Source organism: Convolutriloba macropyga, chromosome 5, assembly GCF_964194025.1.
Source record: "Convolutriloba macropyga chromosome 5, txConMacr16.3, whole genome shotgun sequence".
Lineage (NCBI taxonomy): Eukaryota > Metazoa > Xenacoelomorpha > Acoela > Convolutidae > Convolutriloba > Convolutriloba macropyga.
This window is the reverse complement of record NC_134472.1, coordinates 29,900,174-29,919,496: the sequence shown is the minus strand read 5'-3', so window position 1 is coordinate 29,919,496 and position 19,323 is coordinate 29,900,174. Positions and strand designations below refer to the sequence as shown.

At 33.6% G+C, this 19,323-nt stretch overlaps 1 protein-coding gene across 1 annotated transcript; it reads right to left on the bottom strand.

Moving 5' to 3' along the window:
- Nucleotides 1-1,977: 1,977 nt before the first annotated feature.
- LOC142339307 (putative nudix hydrolase 6) lies at nucleotides 1,978-18,857 on the bottom strand. Its single transcript, XM_075389250.1, has 6 exons — nucleotides 18,303-18,857; nucleotides 11,058-11,183; nucleotides 10,429-10,635; nucleotides 9,953-10,103; nucleotides 4,155-4,256; nucleotides 1,978-2,993 (listed from the first exon to the last, which is right to left on the bottom strand). The coding sequence occupies exons 1-6, from the start codon at nucleotides 18,632-18,634 to the stop codon at nucleotides 2,766-2,768; spliced, it is 1,146 nt and encodes a 381-aa protein (XP_075245365.1). The 5' UTR covers nucleotides 18,635-18,857; the 3' UTR covers nucleotides 1,978-2,765.
- Between the last annotated feature and the right edge of the window lie 466 nt (nucleotides 18,858-19,323).

Below are 19,323 nucleotides of genomic sequence, written 5' to 3'. Positions count from 1 at the left end.
AAACTCAGAAAAGGACAAAAACATTCAAAAGTTTTCAAAACAATCGCAACTTTTAACAAAATTTTGCTAAAGTTCAAGAGACTAAAATCTTCAAAACCATTTCATTGTCTCGAGACACTATCCAGTATTCCTATTTCAAGCTTTATATAGTTTCACTGTCTCATAAAGATCCATAAACTCGGAACATGTTAATTTTCCTATAATTTGAAAGAAATTAAATTCTATCAAAAAACTGCTAAAGCTGGAGTCATTAAAATATTGATAACAATTCTATTGACTCCAAAAACTATGCGACAGCTTATCATCAAACCTTGGAGGAGGTCCCTAAGACCCTGGTACCGGAAATATGATGTAAAATTAAAAACGATTCAAAAAAACTTGAAAAAAACGCAAATATTTATGAAAAAAGCTGACTTTAAAATCTTGATAAATATTGCAAAACATCTAGAAGCTATGCAGTAACCTATAATCAAACCGTAGAGGAGGTCATGTGGCTCTTAAGGCTGGAAAAACCTAAAAAATGACAAAAAATTTCAAAAAACAGTAAAAAAAACGCAAGTTGAATGAAAAAACCGCTAAAATTTGTGATAATAAAAGTTGAAAATTAATCCATGGCCAAAAAAATTTCCAGAAACTTATTATCAAACCCTAACGGAGCTTTTCTGACCCTCCAGGCTCAAAACAACTGAATAATGACTATAAATGCTAAAAAAAATTGAACAAAAATGGCCAAAATTGTCAAAAAAATTCTTAACCTCGTAATGTTAAAATCTTATAGGACATTCCATTAGCTCTCGAAAGTATACAGAAACCTATTTTCAAACCCTAAACAAGGTTTCTTGGCTCTTGCAGCTGGATAAACTTAAAAACCGTTTTATAAAAAAAAACTGCTAAAACTTGTCGTACGAAAAAATTGGAAGCTATTCCATGGTACATAAAAATTATTCGGTAACTTATTATCAAACCCTTAAGGACTTTTTTTGTCCCGTGCGTCTGAAAGACGTGAATAATGAAAAATAAATGTCAGCTATTATAAAACTCTAGATAAAGTAACTCGACACCTAGGGCTGAAAGAACTCAAAAAATGACAAAAATTTTCAAAAAGCTCAAAAATTGTGAAAATTACTATAAAACTGCGTGTTTTTAGCGAGCGGTTGTTCGTCCGTAGCCACGGGGAGGGAGGGGGGGGTGGTGCACCGGGCGATATATGTGGAGGGAGTGGGTGTGGGCAGCAGTGGGGTCGGGGCAACAGCGCGGTGTGGGTGGGGTGCAACAGTTGGGGGCGGAGGGGTCAACAAAGGGGGTGTCTTCGACCGCCATTCACACCATAAGTAAGTATAAGTCTCCAAAACAATTTGAGCTGAAAAGCTCTAAGAGCACGCCGCTAGGCGCTACATGTTTATCCAATTTTTGAGGACGAAAAGTCAAAAGCGTCAGACGAAAAATTGGTCAAGCGAAAAATCGCATAAAAGACCGACAGAACTAATATAATAGCAACAAACTTCGTTTCAGAGCAATTAAATTTTCTATTATTGGGTAATTGGTCCATGTTTTAGTTTTTAATTCATTCAACTTATGGGTCGTAGAAGTCCAATATTGCTCTTTTACTCAAATACACTAATACTATAATGCTCTTACACTAATAAGCTCACTATCATGAGCTTTTGTCAATTTACACTCTCCGATCTTGACCATTTGTTCGACTTCAGCTTTGGAGCAAGGGAAACGATGCTGGGAATATTGGAAGACAGGGGGTTCGGCCGACAGCAGAATTGGGAATTGAGCTGACAGGGTAAATCTAATTCAACATCTCTGACTGGTCAAAACCACTGGTTTTCGGACAGTCATTTTGTTGCACTCCGATCGCGGCCTCTGCATTGGAAACTTTTGCAAATACGTGTATTGTCTATTTTATTCCGACCATGATTCCAATCAGCTTCTTATAAAACCTACATTGTAGGTAGGGCTGCGAAAAGCTACTGGAGGAAATATTTTAATTCGCACAAAGTTTTATTCAATATATAATTTCAGCCACATTATGATTAATATTAACATCATAAACAATAGGGTTGAGGTTTCAATGGAATGTTGAAGCTAAGACTGTTAAAACACAATTGACACAATTGGACATATTTTAATAGACAATTCATCATTCGCATAACTAGTGGTGCAACTGTTCCTCAAATATTTTCATCAAATACAAAAGGCTATTGCAAAAGATATAAAATATATTCTGAATGCAAGACAGAATGCAATTTCTTCACAATATTAAACTTAAAATCATACATCGCTCTATATCGAACACAGTTCGAACTTCATAATAAAATAGGCATGTAGTATTGCTATCATCTGATTAATAACAAATTATTTGGTTCAAAAATATTGTACCTGAATTGAAATCAGAGGCCAATTGAAATTTCTACACAAACTAGCTTAATTTAGCAGCATGATTCAGCAAATTTTCTAGGATTGATATAAATTGGTCATCCCAACGACGGTTTAGACCAAGTTGATTACATAATTTGCATCAACAAACGATTCAGTTTCAATTGCTACACGCACGATTTTTGCTCAGCAACTGACGCTATACTTTGAATTCTGTATAGGGAAAGATTGATCGTTTTAAAAAACAAGCTGTAATCCGGAATGATTGCATGGAATTTCACCCACTTCTTTAGCTAACTACAATTAATTGGGAGAAGTAAGTTCCGAAATATGAAGATTGCTTTAAGGAAGTGAGATAAAAGTTCTCAGAAGACGGTTCATTACCAATGTGCACTATGTCTCTGCACTGTTTTCTCAATGAAATGTTTGTGGCTGGCGTACAGCTTCAAGCTAAATGAGCACTCTTGCCATTTGGAATTGAAGGCGTCGTCTCCACCCTCTAGCTGGAATGTGTAGGTGATTCCGGTTGTGTCGTGGAAGTTCTTAGCCACTGTCTCCATCCACGCGTTGTCTGTGTTACGAGGATCGTCCACATAACCTTCGTATATCTACAAGTCAAACGAACACATTAACATTTTTAATGTACAGTAAGCCGACTACGATTTACAAGATTGGTTCAAAAAATCGACAATTTACATAAAAAGGCTACCATGCTAAACAAATGCTAGATCTAATAATGATAATAATAATAAGTTGTTTAGAAACGAAGACAAACTTTTTAAAACGCGTACCAAATGATTATCAAATTCTCAAAAAAGTTATGCGCCAGTTTACGTGTCTCCTGCTTGTGTGAGAGTTGAGACTTTTTACCTTCTAACTTATTTTCGATATTTAAAACTACCTCTAAAAGTTTTCTCATTCTATCCAAATAATTCTTCATACTGGATCGATTGCTGCTTGAAACTTTTTTAGATCTACCAATTGAAACATTTTCTTTTTCTCTGCAGGTGAGCAAATTTGACAGTGTTCCAATTTTACTTTCTTCCCGAAGTACACAAACAAGTGTTTTGAAAATTTCATCTATTTAGTTCCTTAACATTGTAAGGTTTATGTTCCTCTCTTTAGGAGCCGAGCGAATCAAAATTTCGTTTGTAGAAGATAATTTTAAGCCTTTGTTTGTTTTTCAATATTTTATATGTTTTTAGAAGTTGCCCCGTAGATAAGAAATCCATATTGTAATATCAGCCAAATAAAACAAAAATTTGGATTAACTGGCCGGATGTTAGAACTTTTCTTAGCCTGTAAAAAAAATGCCACAATTTGACGAGTCGTTTGTTAATGTGGATAACATGCTGTCAAAAACTTAATGACTATCAATAACCACACCAAGGTATTTGAAATCTTTCACAGGTTCAATCATTTGACTTTAAATAGTGAATTGCTTCTCAAAGCGAAAATTACGTTGACCATTAAAGAGCATGTTTTTCGTTTTCTTTGCATTCAGACATAACCTATTATTTTCTTTTATCAATCATCCGTTTGTTCCAGTGCTAATTGGCGATTTTCAAACAAATCATTGTTCTTGCTTTTTATTTCAATTCTCGTCAAGGAATGAAAACGGTTTTTTCGGTAAGTTTCGTCACAATAACTACCGCTTAAGAGAACCAACTAAAGACATTCACGAAAAGATAACGCGCAGATAGATAAAGTGAAGACTCCGGATTTAATATTTGCTAAACACAGCTTTTTTGGATGTAGATTCCACTAACCGTGAATCCCTTCGAAAATAGCGTCTTCTTCAGCTCATTGGTCATCTTCTCTGCTTTCTCTTTGTCATTATGACACACATTGAGTGCCTCCTCTCTGAACTCCTGAAAGACATCAATTGACGGCATTTCAAAACTATCATTACTACACTTCGTCTAAGGAACCAAGCTGACATACATTGTTAAGCGTGATTTGTGACAGGAACAATTCTCTCGAATTGTTGCGAAAGAAATCTGAAAACTGCAGTTTCCAAAACTGTAGACAAAACAAAGGAGAGGGGGGTTAAAGCTCTCTTTACCAGTTTAGCCTGTTACTCTCGCTGAAAAGTAAATGATTTTCGGCGATATATCAGAGAAGATTTAAGGACTCGTGCATCTTATACTCTACCGCAAACCTTGGCAGCAGACATATCAAAATATGGGGAAAGATATACCAACAAAATATTTCCCTTTCTTAGTTTGACAAATTTTCTAATACAGGCAAATTTTTTCTCATTTTTTAATATGAATGCGGTGGGTAGGGGAAGTTTGGTGTAATACCCAATGCCATAATAGCCAATGAGACAAAATAACCAAAATATACACAATATTTTACTCTATTGTTAAAATTACCAGAACAAATATTTAGCATATTATCTAAGCTTGAATGTATGAAATTTGAAAGCAAGAAACGCAAAAGAAAACATAGCCGGCAGATTGCCGGAAAATAGCCGCGATTGACGCTTGTGGCCCACCATGAATTGAAACAACTAAAGAAATAAGATTGACAGATCGACCACCAGCTTTTTAATAGACAGACTTTTTGGGTTAGATTCGGACTGTCATTTTTATGAGACACATTTGCTCTACTAGGAAAAAGCCCTAAGGGAGCTTTTTCAAAATTAACATTCGATATTAAAACTCAAGAATCTATTACTCAGGAATTAGGGCATATAAGTTTAGCGCTACTTAGATGCACACTATTGACCTTTAATTAGTAAATGTTCACAAAATTTAAAGCTCATTAAGTGAGTTCAGAAGTTTTTTTTTAAGTGAGGTAAATTTTTTAAGTGAGGTAAGTCACGCAATTGACCTAAAAGCAGAAATGACGTCACGAACACAAATTTTAACTGCAAAGCAGTACAAGTCACTGAAGTCAATGAAAACGTCATTCCAAGAAGTCAGGGTAAGATGAAACAAAAATCTGTTGAAAGAAGTAAAAAAATTAGGAGCGCAATAATAGCCTCTTGGAATTGCTGACGCGGCTATTATTAAAAGCGATATTCTAGAAGTGAGTTAGTCGTCATATATCAGCCTAATGGCTACCTTCAGAAATAAACACAAACGGAAACAGAAAAAGGCGTATACTTTTGGAAAAAGCCGTTACCATATCGATGTACGGTAAATTATGGACGCTTTTCTGACGTCATGAACCATCTTGCAAGTCAGCGAAAACACAACACCATAGCTGGCAGATCGCCAGATAATAACCACAATAGCTTTGTAGATCTGCAGTCTGAAAAAGATAAAAGAAACAGACCAAAAAGAGATGTCTTTTTATTAAATGCTTTAATCTGTTTAGGTTTTTGCTGCTTCTATTACACGGACTCACTTGACGTTATCTCTTCGAACTGAAGTAAAGGAAAGTCAGAGTCAGGAAGTAATTTTTGAGAGTCAGTTAAGACTTTTAAGCGATTGTGACGTCATATGGTCGTAATAGAAATCTTAACAAAATTTAACAAAATATAGCCGGGAGAATTTTGGAAACGACTCGGAGCAAGAAACTGACACTTCCCTATGACCTGAAGCAACTCCTACTTCATTACACTAAATATTTTGAAACAACAACAGCAGAACTTATTTGAGAAAACAAAATGACAAAATAATCTGATAAAATTTACACCAATTTCCGACTCCAAAAAAGTCCAGGGAAGACTTGGTAAAACAGAAATACAGATAATTCACAACAACATAATATCAATTGAAAGACAATCTAATATGTTTATAAAGAAAAAATCGAGCAAAGGGAAAATTGATGGCAGGGGAATAAAGGAAAAAAACAGAAAAGTTAGAACAAAACTCTAAAACGGTAAAAGGCAACCTCCCAAAAATATTGGAGAATTTTAAGTTAAATTTCCTATTGGATCAGTCATCAGTCAATTTCAGTAATAAGTGCCCTGTCTAGCTTTCAAGTGGAACTTCAGTGTAAAAAATCTATAATTTTTCTTAACGACAACGATAACCAAAAAAAATTGGAAGAAATAGAAAAACAATAAAAACAGACAAAAATTGGCAAAAATTTGCTTAAATTCACTCAATTTTCATCTAACAAGAACAACTCAAATTTAATACTATTCAAATTGAGAGACTGCCAAAATTTCTAGAAGAACATTATTTTAACTACAAAACACTCGAAACGCTATTAAAATTTGAAGAATAGAAAACTGCTGGAAAAGTTAAAAACAAGGCAAAATAGTAAAAATTGTCACCAAGTGTAGTATTCACTTCAAATGGCCAGAAGAGCTTCACTATTACCAGTTAAGATAATTGACCTTAACATTTTTGAATAAAAAAGTTGGAGTTAAAACTATAAAAAACTGCTTTCAAAAAGCCGCACGTAATCAAAAATTTCCGCTCGCTCAAAGAAATTTTTTTCACACCTACTTTTCTCGCTCTCTCTCAAATAATCTGCATGAACAAAAAAGCAATCTCTCCTCTCTCTGCTCTTGAGCAACTTGACCTTAACACTTTTTCACGCATTTCTTTTCCTGTTTCAAATGCACTCCAAAAATTACCGATAGAAAAGACGCTCCATCAATACTCCTCTTCGAGTTGTAAAAACCAAGAGAAGGCCAATAATAGCCCCAGCTATCGCTGTGCGGCTATTAATAAGCGTAAAATAAATAAATACGAGCCAGATATTCATGCTTTCACACACCAAGTCCAATTCAAATAGCAAAAACCACGTCATCGAAAAAGGTCAAATCTGAATGAACGTTTGCAGGTACTTTTATGAAGTTTCACTATCGCGAATAGAGAAGACTATGCGTTTTTCAACATGGGGAGAAGAAAAATTCACAAACATACCCGGCAGATTGCCGGAAAATAGCCGCCGTTGATTCCAATAAGCATGATTGGGATTGAACGAATAGAATATATTGAAAAAAAAAAGATTTTTGTACAAAAATATTTTTTAAGTCCGATTTATTTTGATGGCATTTCGTAGTTGAACATAATTCTGTTTCTTAGAGAGAGGCTACAGGGGCTACTATCAACACCAATAAGCATTAGAGGTGATAACTAAGACTTATAGGAACGACGTTCAAATAGCGGGCATCTAAAATTGGGCTTTATGGGTTTATCCCGTTTCTATTTCTGACTTCAATTTTTTATACCGACTCTGTTCATTTTGAATTGCTTTCCTTAGCAACTGATGTTCAAATTCACTTTTAGCAGAATGAGAGAAGAGAGAAACTAGCCTAGAGAAGTCAAAAAGATTTCAAGCAGAATGTCGAAAAAGCGGCAAAATGGTAAAGCGAAAAAAAAGTTTGACGAAGTAAAAAACATAGCAGGACAAGTCCTGACGTACAATTCAAAGAATTTTCATTGACTAAACAGAAAACTAGACCAAGAACGGACTATGAATAGATTGGGAAAACCATTTAGAAAAAAATCCGATCCAAAAAATCGAAAAAACCGTAAAAATCAAAGTGAAATTGCCGCATGTGAACAAAAAACCACTAGCGAGAAAGCGAATTTTTGTTCAAACCCCGTTTTCTCACTCTACTTTAAATTTAGATCGAAAAAATTTCACGCCGCAAAACCACTCGCTTTTTCGCTCCACTTCCTGTTTCGGCGTGACCAAAATCACTACTCCAATTTGACTTCAAAAATCATGAAAATGTGTGAACAGATCAAAAAAAAAAAAAAACATAGCCGGAAGAATTCCGGAAACGACTCGAAGGAAAAAACGAACGCCCCTAACAAACATAAAACTTACTCTACTGATTGACCAAAATAACTAACATAATGCTTATCCTACTGAATAACACTTGTCACTTTAAAACAAAAAAAAGAAAAAGAACAATGAAAAAATAACTGACCAGAAAAGACGATAAAGCACGTGATAAAAATTTTACATTGAGTTGCAAGTTTAAAAACAACTTTTGGCAAAAACCCGTGAAATAGGTTAAGTTTAATTTCGTTGAAACACTGCTCTTTGAGACAAAAACCAAACACAAATTTCAAGTAGAATAAACGTAGGTAAAAGAAAGGAAATGAAAAACAAATACAAAAATATTTTCTGTAAAAAAACAAAAAAAATTGGCCACAAATAATGAATCAAATACCATTATGCTGAAATCAAATCATTATTTCAAAAAACTTTTAATACTACATCTGGTCAAGTGTCCACCAATCCAAATCATTGTTTATTTATATGAGTAAAAACGAAGAACGAAAAAAATAGAAAAAAAGTTAGTGTTTAAGAAAAGTTAGTGATATTTGTCATTGAAAAGTGCACTAAATATATTTCAACAAAACCTCTAGAAAAGCTCCTATCAAAAACTAGACCATTAAAAACTAGCAAAAAGCAGACAATCAGAAGAACTCAGCAAAAATTCCAAAAAAAAACACAAAAATTTGCGGAACTCTTCATAAAAGTTACTCAATTATCTTTAACAAAATGATTCAAAACTGAAATCAAAATCATCAACATGCATCAAGGAAAACTAATTTGGACTATAGGCATCCCCAAATGCTATAAAAAATTGAAGAACAAAGGGCATTTAAAAAAATTGAAAAAAAATCATAGAAAAAATTGAGCTTTTTTTCAATTTCACGGGAGCACATAGACCCAAAAAACGTTAATTGGAGTGAATTAGTACTGGAAGACTTCGAAAACAATAGGAAAGTCGAATAGGCTGAAAATTTTTTCTAAGTTTAGAAAAAAAACGAAAAACAGCAAAAAAAATTAAGAAAAATAATTCAAAATTTTTCAGTTTATTGTCATTTTTCTAAACAAAAAAATCGTTTCTAACCTAAGAGAATGTAATCACTTGGTATCTAAAAACTCAGTTACTAACATTCGTCTATTCAAAGTCATTACAAAGCATTATAACAAAACAAAACGCAAAAAATTGCTTAAATTCGCCTAAAATTCAGCAAAATAGCTGAAAAACCAGCAAAGAGGCATCAAAATCTTATTAATGACCAAAAACTTGCGAATCACTATTAAAACAACCCTAAGCATCACACAATATCATAATCAGACCTCTAAACCAAAAAAAAACAAAAAAACGGTTTTAAAAAGCCGCATGTGAACAAAAAAATTTCGCTCGCTTAGAGAAAATTTTTTCACACATCAATTTATCGCTCTCTCAAAAACAGCGGTATGAACAAAAACCACTCTCTTTTCGCTCCACTCTTCAATTTTGTTCAGCACAAAAACCACTCCAAATTTTTTCACGCGTTTCATTTCCCGCTTTAAAAATCACTCCAATAAAATTGATTAAAAAAAAAAAGGACTTCTCCAATACTCCTCTTCGAGTCGTAAAAAGACAGCGCCCCAATACAATTCAAATTCTTTGAATTGTAAAAAAAAATACGAGCGCAATAATAGCCGGCTGAGAAGATGAGGGCGGCTATTAAAGAGTATAAATCATGACAAAATCGGCACAGAGCACTCATTGACTTGTAGTTACAAAATGAGTTGTGCATAAATTATGTAGTGGTACGCCTCTGAAGATTCGACTTATGAACACCTCGGAAACCAAACGATTATTTAATAATGCACCCTCAGATGATATAAGATTAGGGCTAACCTTAACCAAGGTGAGTGAGACTGCGGTGCCTGGTTCGACCATTCCTCCAGGGATAGCCCACTCGTTGTTATCCTTCCTCTGTATGAAGACACATTCCAACACCGGTTTCTTGTTGATATGCTTTATAGAGCCGTCCGGCAGCTTCTTGAACCTATACCATATAATATTCACTCGTACTTTCTTTTTTTTATGAAAATACGTACGAGATGCTTATCACATGAAACAGATAAATTTGTCTGGTACATTAACCCTTTCATAATCAAATATTTACTATAATTTATGCCAAAGAACATCCACAAATTGCAACAGAAAAATTTCTTCACCCACCACTTATTCCCGTTGTCTTACAAACGAAAACTCATAGCTCCAGAAATTGGTTTAATCAAAATATAAGCATTCATTCCCTGTACTTGACTAGGTACCAGATGATTATCAGCCGTTACTTATATTTAGGCAAGAGCTGTAATCATGCTCACCTGGATACAATTGGATCTGCAGCTAAATTGGGCCCAAATCTGCCCAGAAGTCCCCTGCCAATCATGCCTGTTCTGCCGCGGGGGTTCCTGGGCAGCCCAGTTTTCGAGTCCATTTCGTATTTGCACTCTCTGCTCTTTCGGTCTATCTTCTTACCATTCAGCTCATCGTCTTTGTTGAATTTGACAGATTTCAACTCATCTTTGGACCTGTAAAAATTAGCAGCCAATTCTTAATCATAGCTAAAGATATAAAGCACATACGGATTCGAAAGCAAAAAGAGTACAGGATAACAATTAGATCAAATTGCAATTCACTGTAATCAGATATTTCAGGACGCACACATTACGTGACAAATGTCGGATTACTCGAATAAATTTACATGTCGAATTTCTCGAATTGATATTGCAAGACCGCTATCTCGAGAAAACTTTTTAATTGATACTGATGAAACAATTGCATATGACAATTCATTGTTGCATCATACCATTTGTCCCGTAATAAGGTATCGTTAATTGCAAAGCTGAACAATTAAATTCACAGAAAAATTCAACGGTGTGGTGTCCTTGAAATCTCAGTTCAACTAGTTGATGATGGACAATTGACGTTGCCACAAAATTAGGATACTAACTTGAGTGTGAAGTCTTCATCTGCCCATGGAGGTTTAGGAGACGTAGGGTCTAGACTAACGTGCAACACAGGCCACGCTGTGAAGAGAACTGGTTGGTAATCTGAATACTTCGTTGACCAAGGAACTCTTAAATAAACAGTTTCCATAATTGTTCCGACCCCTCTTGAGGGGGGGGGGGAACTATATACTCAAATGGGTTTTTTTGTTCAGTCAATTTAGGCCGATCGATATATTCATCGCAGAGAGTTGAGACTGGTATCATTAGAAAGCTTGTCCAGCGTAGAATATGGAATTAAAGAGATTTTTTTGATTTTCGTTTTTTACAGGGAGATATCGAGGTTTAAACTTTCGAGAAAATAGAGTGAATTCCGTTGATTTTATTCCGGTTTTTTCGGAATTTTTGACTAAAATTTCGCCAATTTTGCTAAAATTTAAAAAAATTTTACAAGAAAATGTTAATGATTTTATTTTTAAAGACAAAATATATAGTCGGCTATTTTTATTGAAATTTTTTGTCACAAATTCCGGATAAATATTTCATAAAATTCAGACTTTCATCAAAAACAGCACGAAATAAGTTTCTTTAGTCCACTCTGATTAAATTTGCAGGAAGTGCACACCAAAAACAACACCAACACAATCTTTGTAGACTGAAAAGGGGGCTAATTCTACTTCAACTTCCGTTGAGAGTGCTCTGTAATTGAAACATTGCCGTTTTCTGCAAACTTTATTCGCTGATTATCAAAAACGCAGCATTTATTTTCGATTTTTTAACCAACAAAATATCCATATCTATGACCTTCGAAAAATTAAATATTCATAATGGACAATAAGCATTAGCAGGACTATTTTTATACCAATCTTGGACCGTTACAATCCAAAAATAATTCGGATTGTCATCAGTCGGTTTTTTAAATAAAAAATTCAACCTTTTTTATATTAATTAAATAACAGAGCATTTCAAATCAAAGCTCAGTAATGATAGGTCCTATTGGCTTCCTAATTAACTCCAAATGAATTTATATAAATGATTTCTTGAAAGCTTATGGTCGCTTTGAATTTTTAAATATTTGATTTTTAAATAAAAAATGGCTTATTGAACTTCGCCTCCATTTTTCTCTTAATTTAGTCAACTTGCAGCTTAGTGTCAGCAATCAAAGAGTGCTCCTTCTTTCTACTGAATTCAAAATCAGTCTCTATTGCGGTTTTACACTAATTTATGTTGTTCTGGCTTTGATACTACTAGATTTCACAATTTTTTTAAATTTATAGGTATTTGCCCATTTTTCATCTTTTCTAGTTTTGTCAAATTATCACCTTATTACCTTATTGGCAGTTCATATATCACATTATTCGCGTTCAACATAACGCACAATTGATAATATTTAAATCCTGAAAGACATACATTGTGGTTCTTTACTGCTTCGACAGTACTTTCTCGAAGAATTTAATTGAATTTTTAAAATTTTCTCTATAACTGTCGTTTTTACTTTGTTTTTTTTGTCGTATTTAATTTCCTGTACAATGAACCGGTTTGATTGGCTTTTAATGGGAGAGTAGATGAGCTGATTTTCAGACAATAGTAGATAGCTGATGACTTTCATGACTTGAAAACAATTGTTTTCCAAAATGAAAAAAAAAACACTTTAATTCGCATTTTTGTTCCTTTTATTGTCTGTTTGTTTCCTGGTCTCGTTAATTAAGGGTTAAATATGACATTATTTTTGTCAAAAGAAGGTGTCAAAAGGGATTGATGTCCCAAAATTTAATGTTTTTAAAGAATTCGTTATGACTTTACTCGCTTTGACACGGGTTTTTTGAATAGTAAATTTTGAAAGTAAATTATTTTTTGAATTTTGTCATATTTGACGTTCTTTTTATAGACGTATGACATATTCTGGATAATTGCAGGTCTCAAGCGCTTCCTTAGGAAGAATAAATGAACCTATTTATTTTTTTCATTTTGTAATTAATGGCTTCCATGTCTTTGAAATAAATTTTTTTCGAAAAAACAAGTATTAAATAATCTTGCCTTTTTTCTTTTTTGGTCTAATTGTTACCTAGTTTCATTAATGAGAGGCCACATAATGCGTTTCAGGTGAAGGTGTCAAAAGGGATTAGTGTCACAAAACCTAATGTTTTTAAAGAATCCGTTATGACTTTACTGGCTTCCACACGGGTTTTTCACAAAAAAAAAGTAAACGAACTTTTGATTTTTGTCATATTTGACGTTCTTTTTTGTAGACGTAAGACATATTCTGGATAATTGCAGGTCTCAAGTGCTTCCTTTGGAAGAGTGGACGAACCTATTCAAACTTTTCATTTTGTAATTAATGGCTTTCATGTCTTTGGAAATAAACTTTTTTCGAAAAAAAACAAGTATTACATAACTTCGCATTTTTTTCTTTTTTGTGTAATTGTTACCTCGTTTCATTAATGAGCTGTCACATAATACATTATCGCTGTTCGACGAAGGTGCAATCAAACATATTTTGAGAGCCAAAGTATGGCTTTACGGCTTCAAAAGCATTTTCTGGCAAGTTTTAATTTGATTTTTGGTTTGTTGTCTATTTGTTGTTCTTTTTGTAACTTGTAAATTGAATACCGACAGTTCTTAATTCCCTCTTAAAGAAACATTGGCAATTGTAAACCTATGGGATATTTAAGTTGATTCCTAATGGTTTTCATTACTTCGAAATTGTTTTTTTTTAAATTCAGCGAATTTTCTCACTTCAAAAATTCTGTTCTTTTTTGTCTAATTGTCAACAAGCCTTATTATGAACTGGTGAATAACCATTTTTTTCTGGTGAATTAAAATTTGTTTTGTTTAGTTTCAGTTTTATCTGACGCTATTTTGACTTTGTTATTAAGTTTTGTTTTTTAGAACGGACATAAATTTTTTGATGTAATTAATGCTTGTAGTTGTTGTTTGATTTTGCCGTTCGTCGTCGCTCGCTTTCTTAAGATCGCATATCTCATCAATCTAGAGCATCATTTTTTACTCCACTGAGTTATTTGCTTTGGAGGCTATCTCTTCGTTCATATACCAATTTTTTTGAAAAATACTTGAATTTTTGGCTTTTCCTATCTGTTCCTCATTTGGTAGACAATTATGTCAAAATTGTGGATGAGCGGGGTCAGAACCTTATGTGCGATCGCACATTACCTCCTTGTTAAATTAAATAATCAAAGTTAAAAAACAGAGCAGACATACTGCCGGATACGCAACGCAAAATAGACCACCCAGAGGACAAGTTGACAGTTTTCTGGTTGTTAGGCAACCAAACAAACTACCTCAAATTTCATTTTGAACTTTTACAGCCGGCACTATTCTAAGGCGTTAAAACTAATTTTTTAGACGAAACTCAGTGACTTAACGAACAACCACTTTTTGATAATTCCGAGGAAAACAGTTGGAGAAATCTGTTCTGCTGAATCAAGAACATTTCAAACAAGGCAGTTTAACACAACAAAACAAAATGATTTCAAAACCTCTTTCTATTAAAATCGACAGGACGAACATTTAAATGTGAATGAGACAATTTAAATTCTGCTTTTTTTAATCCATTTTTTTTTAGTTATTTCACTCTTCTCTTGAAAACCTGGCTCTCGAAAAACGAAGCGGGATGCTTGATTTGAAAAATATTTAGACTAACTGTAACACTAAAGGCAACTTAAGACTGATGAATACAATTTGTTTATTGTTTATGCTCTTTTTCACTGTACTACATCAAAATATGCTGCGTGAAAGCTATTTTCTTGCTGGCTAAACTTATTGGGGACTGGCAACAAAACCGTCTTTTAATTGTTTTTTCTAAAACTTGAATTTTCTATCTAATATATGAAGATTGGAATATTAACAAATTTTATGAAAATGTTCAGTCCTCATTTCGTTATACAGATCCAATCTTCTATTGATCTCTCAACTCTCCAACGCAAAGTTAAACAGCACAAGTAAAAATCGCACAAAAAGGACCAACAGAAAACAAATAAATGTTCAATTGATAGCAATTAAATATCGGGAATAAAGAGTATAACAAATGAAAAATTTAAATAACTGAAATTCTTATTGCTGTTTGGATTCCAAAGAAACTAACTAATAAATGAAAAACCGACATTTTATAACTTCCGCGGTACGCTGACAACTAGACGTGCATCAAAATCTTTTTACAAACTTATCATAACTTGTTATACGAAACAAAACATACGAACCAAGAAAAGGTTTCTGAGAGCTCATGTCTCTAAAATCAAAATAGACCAAATTATTCTTAATTAAATAGCTTAAAAATTGAAATTAACATCAGAGCAAACAGTGGAGAAGCATACTGTCCACAAACCAACAATTTTTCAATAAACACTCATTAAACAAATGAAAAATTATTTTCAAAAAATCATTATAAAAATTAGAGCGTTGAGTATTTGGGACACGTATTCGAGGAACTGCCTTCTGATTTAAAAAATCCATGAGACTCAATCAAAATCTATGAGACTCTATGAGATGAAGGAAAAAATGTCAAAACTAGGAAATAATTGTTCTGTTCGATTAAAAAAAACAAAAAATGCGAAAGGTGAAAACATTTGTTAGAGGTGTCAGAATCTGAAAAGCCATTTAATAAAATCGGTTGTCATTAGCAAAAAAGTTAGTTCATGAAAGAGATAAAGTTGAATTTAAAAAAATAGCTGGCAGATTGCCAGAAAATAGCACCAATAGCTTCGTAGACCTGTAGTCTAAAAAAGATAATAAAAAACAGACCAAAAAAAACCTTTTCAAAGCTTTTCATGTAAAATTTTAATTGAATCTGTTTGACTTATCGCTACTTCTAACAGATGCCCTCGAATACCCTTCATTTGGAGTGACAGGCACTCATTTACCCATATATCTTTGAATTAAAGTAAAAAAAAAGTCAATTCCAGAGTGAGGAAGTCATTTCTCAGAGTGAGGTAAGTCACGTGTGACCAAAAACTTAATCACGCGAATGAACAAAAAGCAGATTCGAAGTGATTGTGGTTGTTACAAAAATTTTGACGAAATAAAAAAGAACATAGCCGGAAGAATTCCGGAAGCGACTCGAAGCGTTAAAACCTCTCAAAAAACCGTACTTGCAGCTGAAATAATTACATTTTGTATTAAACCACTGTCACCAAGGGAACAAAATGCAGCAAAAATTTATATTATCGAAAACGTTCGGTAAAGTTATGAAAGCCCGAAATAATTAGGATTGTCAAAAAACTGATAGGGTGAAAAAGCTGACAGGGCTCAATTGCCCTCAAATAATTCATAATTCTAATCAAAGATCGCCAAAGCAAACGGTAGATAAATCTTAGAAACTATGTTAAATTTTTCAAAAAAGAATGCTAAAATTTGAGAATCAGAAAACATCGCCAATTAGATTTCTAATCACTGCAATTAGGAAAAAACACATACTTCTTTCTTGTTGTATATATGCTAGACAACATGATTTCATACTAATTCAAAAATTTATTAATCAGAGAAAAGATATAAGCAACAGAATAATATTCAAAGGCAAACATCGCTTGAAAACAATACCAAGGCCGGAAGAAAATGGCAACAAATAATATTAAGTAGAAATTTCTGAAAAGGCTAAAAGGCTGTCTAGCAAACTCTCAGTACTACCTTATGTTGAATAAAATCAATTGCAAACCAAGGAAATTACGAAAATCTAAGAAAAGGCTGAAATCAATCAATTTTTTAACAACTGAAAAAATCAATATAACGAATATAAATGTAGGTGCCAGGACGAAGCTAGAATGATACAACCTAGAAAGTGAAGAATATTGACACAATGTAAGGAACACCGTAACAAAAAGACATTCTCGATTTTTGAAGTTAAAAATCAAATTAAAAAAGTCAAGAAAAACAAATACATTTCATTGTTCACCAATCGAGACACAGAAAAGACGAGTCATCCGAGACAAAGATCCATCCTCCTAAACAGAAAAAAAAGAAAAAAGCAGAATTCAAACATACGAAACATTGAAACATTTTGCAAAAAATGGTCAAATAACTTTTAAGACTGCACTTATGAAAAAAATTTTTACTCTTTTTCAAAAAAGATTGAAATTGTATTGAAACGAAATTAAAGTCCGTCATGTTGCACAGAAAGACTTTCCTGCAATGAAAACCAATTAAAAATAAACTTACAAAAATTTGAAAAAAAACTACCGAAATCGGAATAGCATATGTACAATTTAAAGAAACGAAATCACATCGAGGAAGAGAGGAGTTGAGTACATGAATTATCAAAGGGAAGTTGCCATATTAACTGATTTTGACAAAAAGACGGCCAAAAGATCCAAAAATGAGGATATTAATAGAAAAAAAGCCAAAAATTAACTGAAAAGTAAAGAAATATGTGTCAACTTTGAACTTGAAACGCATTTTCTGGCTCTGCAAAACACTGTGGTATCAATTTCCCCGAGGATTACATTTCAATATAGCAACGAATAAAATTTATTTCTACAAAAACCAAATTACTAGCAAAAAACTGGGCCATTTAGACGAAAAAACTGCTAAAAACGGTTATCTATATGTGCCATTTAGTCAAAAACTACTTAACGCAGCGCATGATCAAAAAACTTCTCTCGCTCAGAAAAAATTAGTTCACACGGCAATTTTACTCACTTTCGCTTTTAGGTCAAAACAGCGTCCTAACGAACAGTACTTCCGGTAAAAAAAAACCTTAAGAAAACCAATACGTTTCTTCGAGTCGTAAAAACCATGGGAAGGCCAATAATAGCCTCAGCTATCGCTTCGCGGCTGTTAAAAAAGATTTAAGTCAATAGTTCGCTAATTTCATGCAAATGGCTCTCCCCGCATAAAATTGGTCATGTTTTGCAAAAATTTTAAAGGGACTCTACTCTTCAGTTTTAAGATGACATCTCTTAACTATCTAATAGGGATTTCAAAAGTTACGTGAAAAAAAAGACAGCTTTGCATATTTATTTTTTTCTTTGAGAATTTTTCCTTAAAATTTCGAACAAATTATTTGGTAGTTCTGACATACCATTCTGGTGCTACTACAGTCGTTAAAAGTATACGCTCAGATAGCAAAACTATATGGTACATTTTTTCACTGCAACTGAGACTCGATAGAAAATTTATTTAATGGTTTTAGAAAAATGACAAGAGCGCTCACGGTGACAATCCAGGCAAATTTTTTTACTGATCCGTAAGCAGTAGAAAGAATAACTTAATGAGCCCCAGCAGAGCTAAACTATACTTACTTTTCATCGGGAACTTTGGATCGCACACACCGACTCAATTCTGACTTCCACGATTCAGATAAGTTTGAGTTCGATACGGTAGATATGAACTGTGAAAGCTGACTATGCAATACATCGTCGTCTTTCTCCAGATGAATTGATTTCAATTGGTCCACAAAGGACGAGAGATTGTCTGAGGGTTCTACAAATTTGGTTAGTCTCCTAGGCACTGCAGCTGATGACGATGACTGATTTGAACTCGTGATGACGTAATCAATTTCGTCTAACAGTTCTTTCGTGAACATGCGAACATAATAATTCACTTTTCTTGCATTCTGGTGCAGGGATTTCATTTTCGTGTTCAATATTTGACCTGACAAAATCAACCAATTTGACCTCCAGGGTCAAGAGTATTCAATCAAAAGCAATAGAGGTTATGGCTGTGACAACACGTAGTCATAAGCAATCTGCAAATAATATTCGTGTTCGAGTTTGATCAACTGGTGAGTATTTTTAAACGTTAACAAAAATGACGCAAAATTAAAACTAACACGACCTTTGTTCACAACAGAAAGTACACAACTGTACACGCAAAATGCAGCAATATAGTAAAGCATGACACAGCAACAACACGAAGTTTTCAACGTACAATAACTATCAAATAAAATTAAACTGCATCTCTAAGCCATGCATTTTCAAACTAAAATAAATCGGTATCTGTGAGCTGCAGACCTTAATTTGAAAAAGTTGAAAAGGAGTTCATGGAAATTAATATGCGAATTTAAACAGCTTTGACAAATTAAAGAGAAAATGGAATTCGTGGGAGGGGGGACGTGGGGTTCATATTTCAGTTAATTCTACACGCTCAGACTTTCATCATAATTTGATTCGAATTCAAATCAATTGAATTCACGAAACTTCTGAAAACAAAGAATTAGTTTACTGGTTCGTGACAGATCTCTTCTTGTAACCGTTGTGATCACTATAGACTTTTTGCGTCTTTGGCTTTCAATTTTCTATATGAAAAACGGATCTAAAACGA

Excerpts from the sequence above, each read along its gene's own strand:
- LOC142339307 (XM_075389250.1), bottom strand. The coding sequence starts at position 18,634 with ATGAAATCCCTGCACCAGAATGCAAGAAAAGTGAATTATTATGTTCGC. Across the intron at positions 4,257-9,952 it reads TCTCACTCACCTTGGTTAAG|GAGTTCAGAGAGGAGGCACT; the intron begins GTTAGCCCTAAT and ends GATGTCTTTCAG. Across the intron at positions 2,994-4,154 it reads TATTTTCGAAGGGATTCACG|ATATACGAAGGTTATGTGGA; the intron begins GTTAGTGGAATC and ends TTTGACTTGTAG.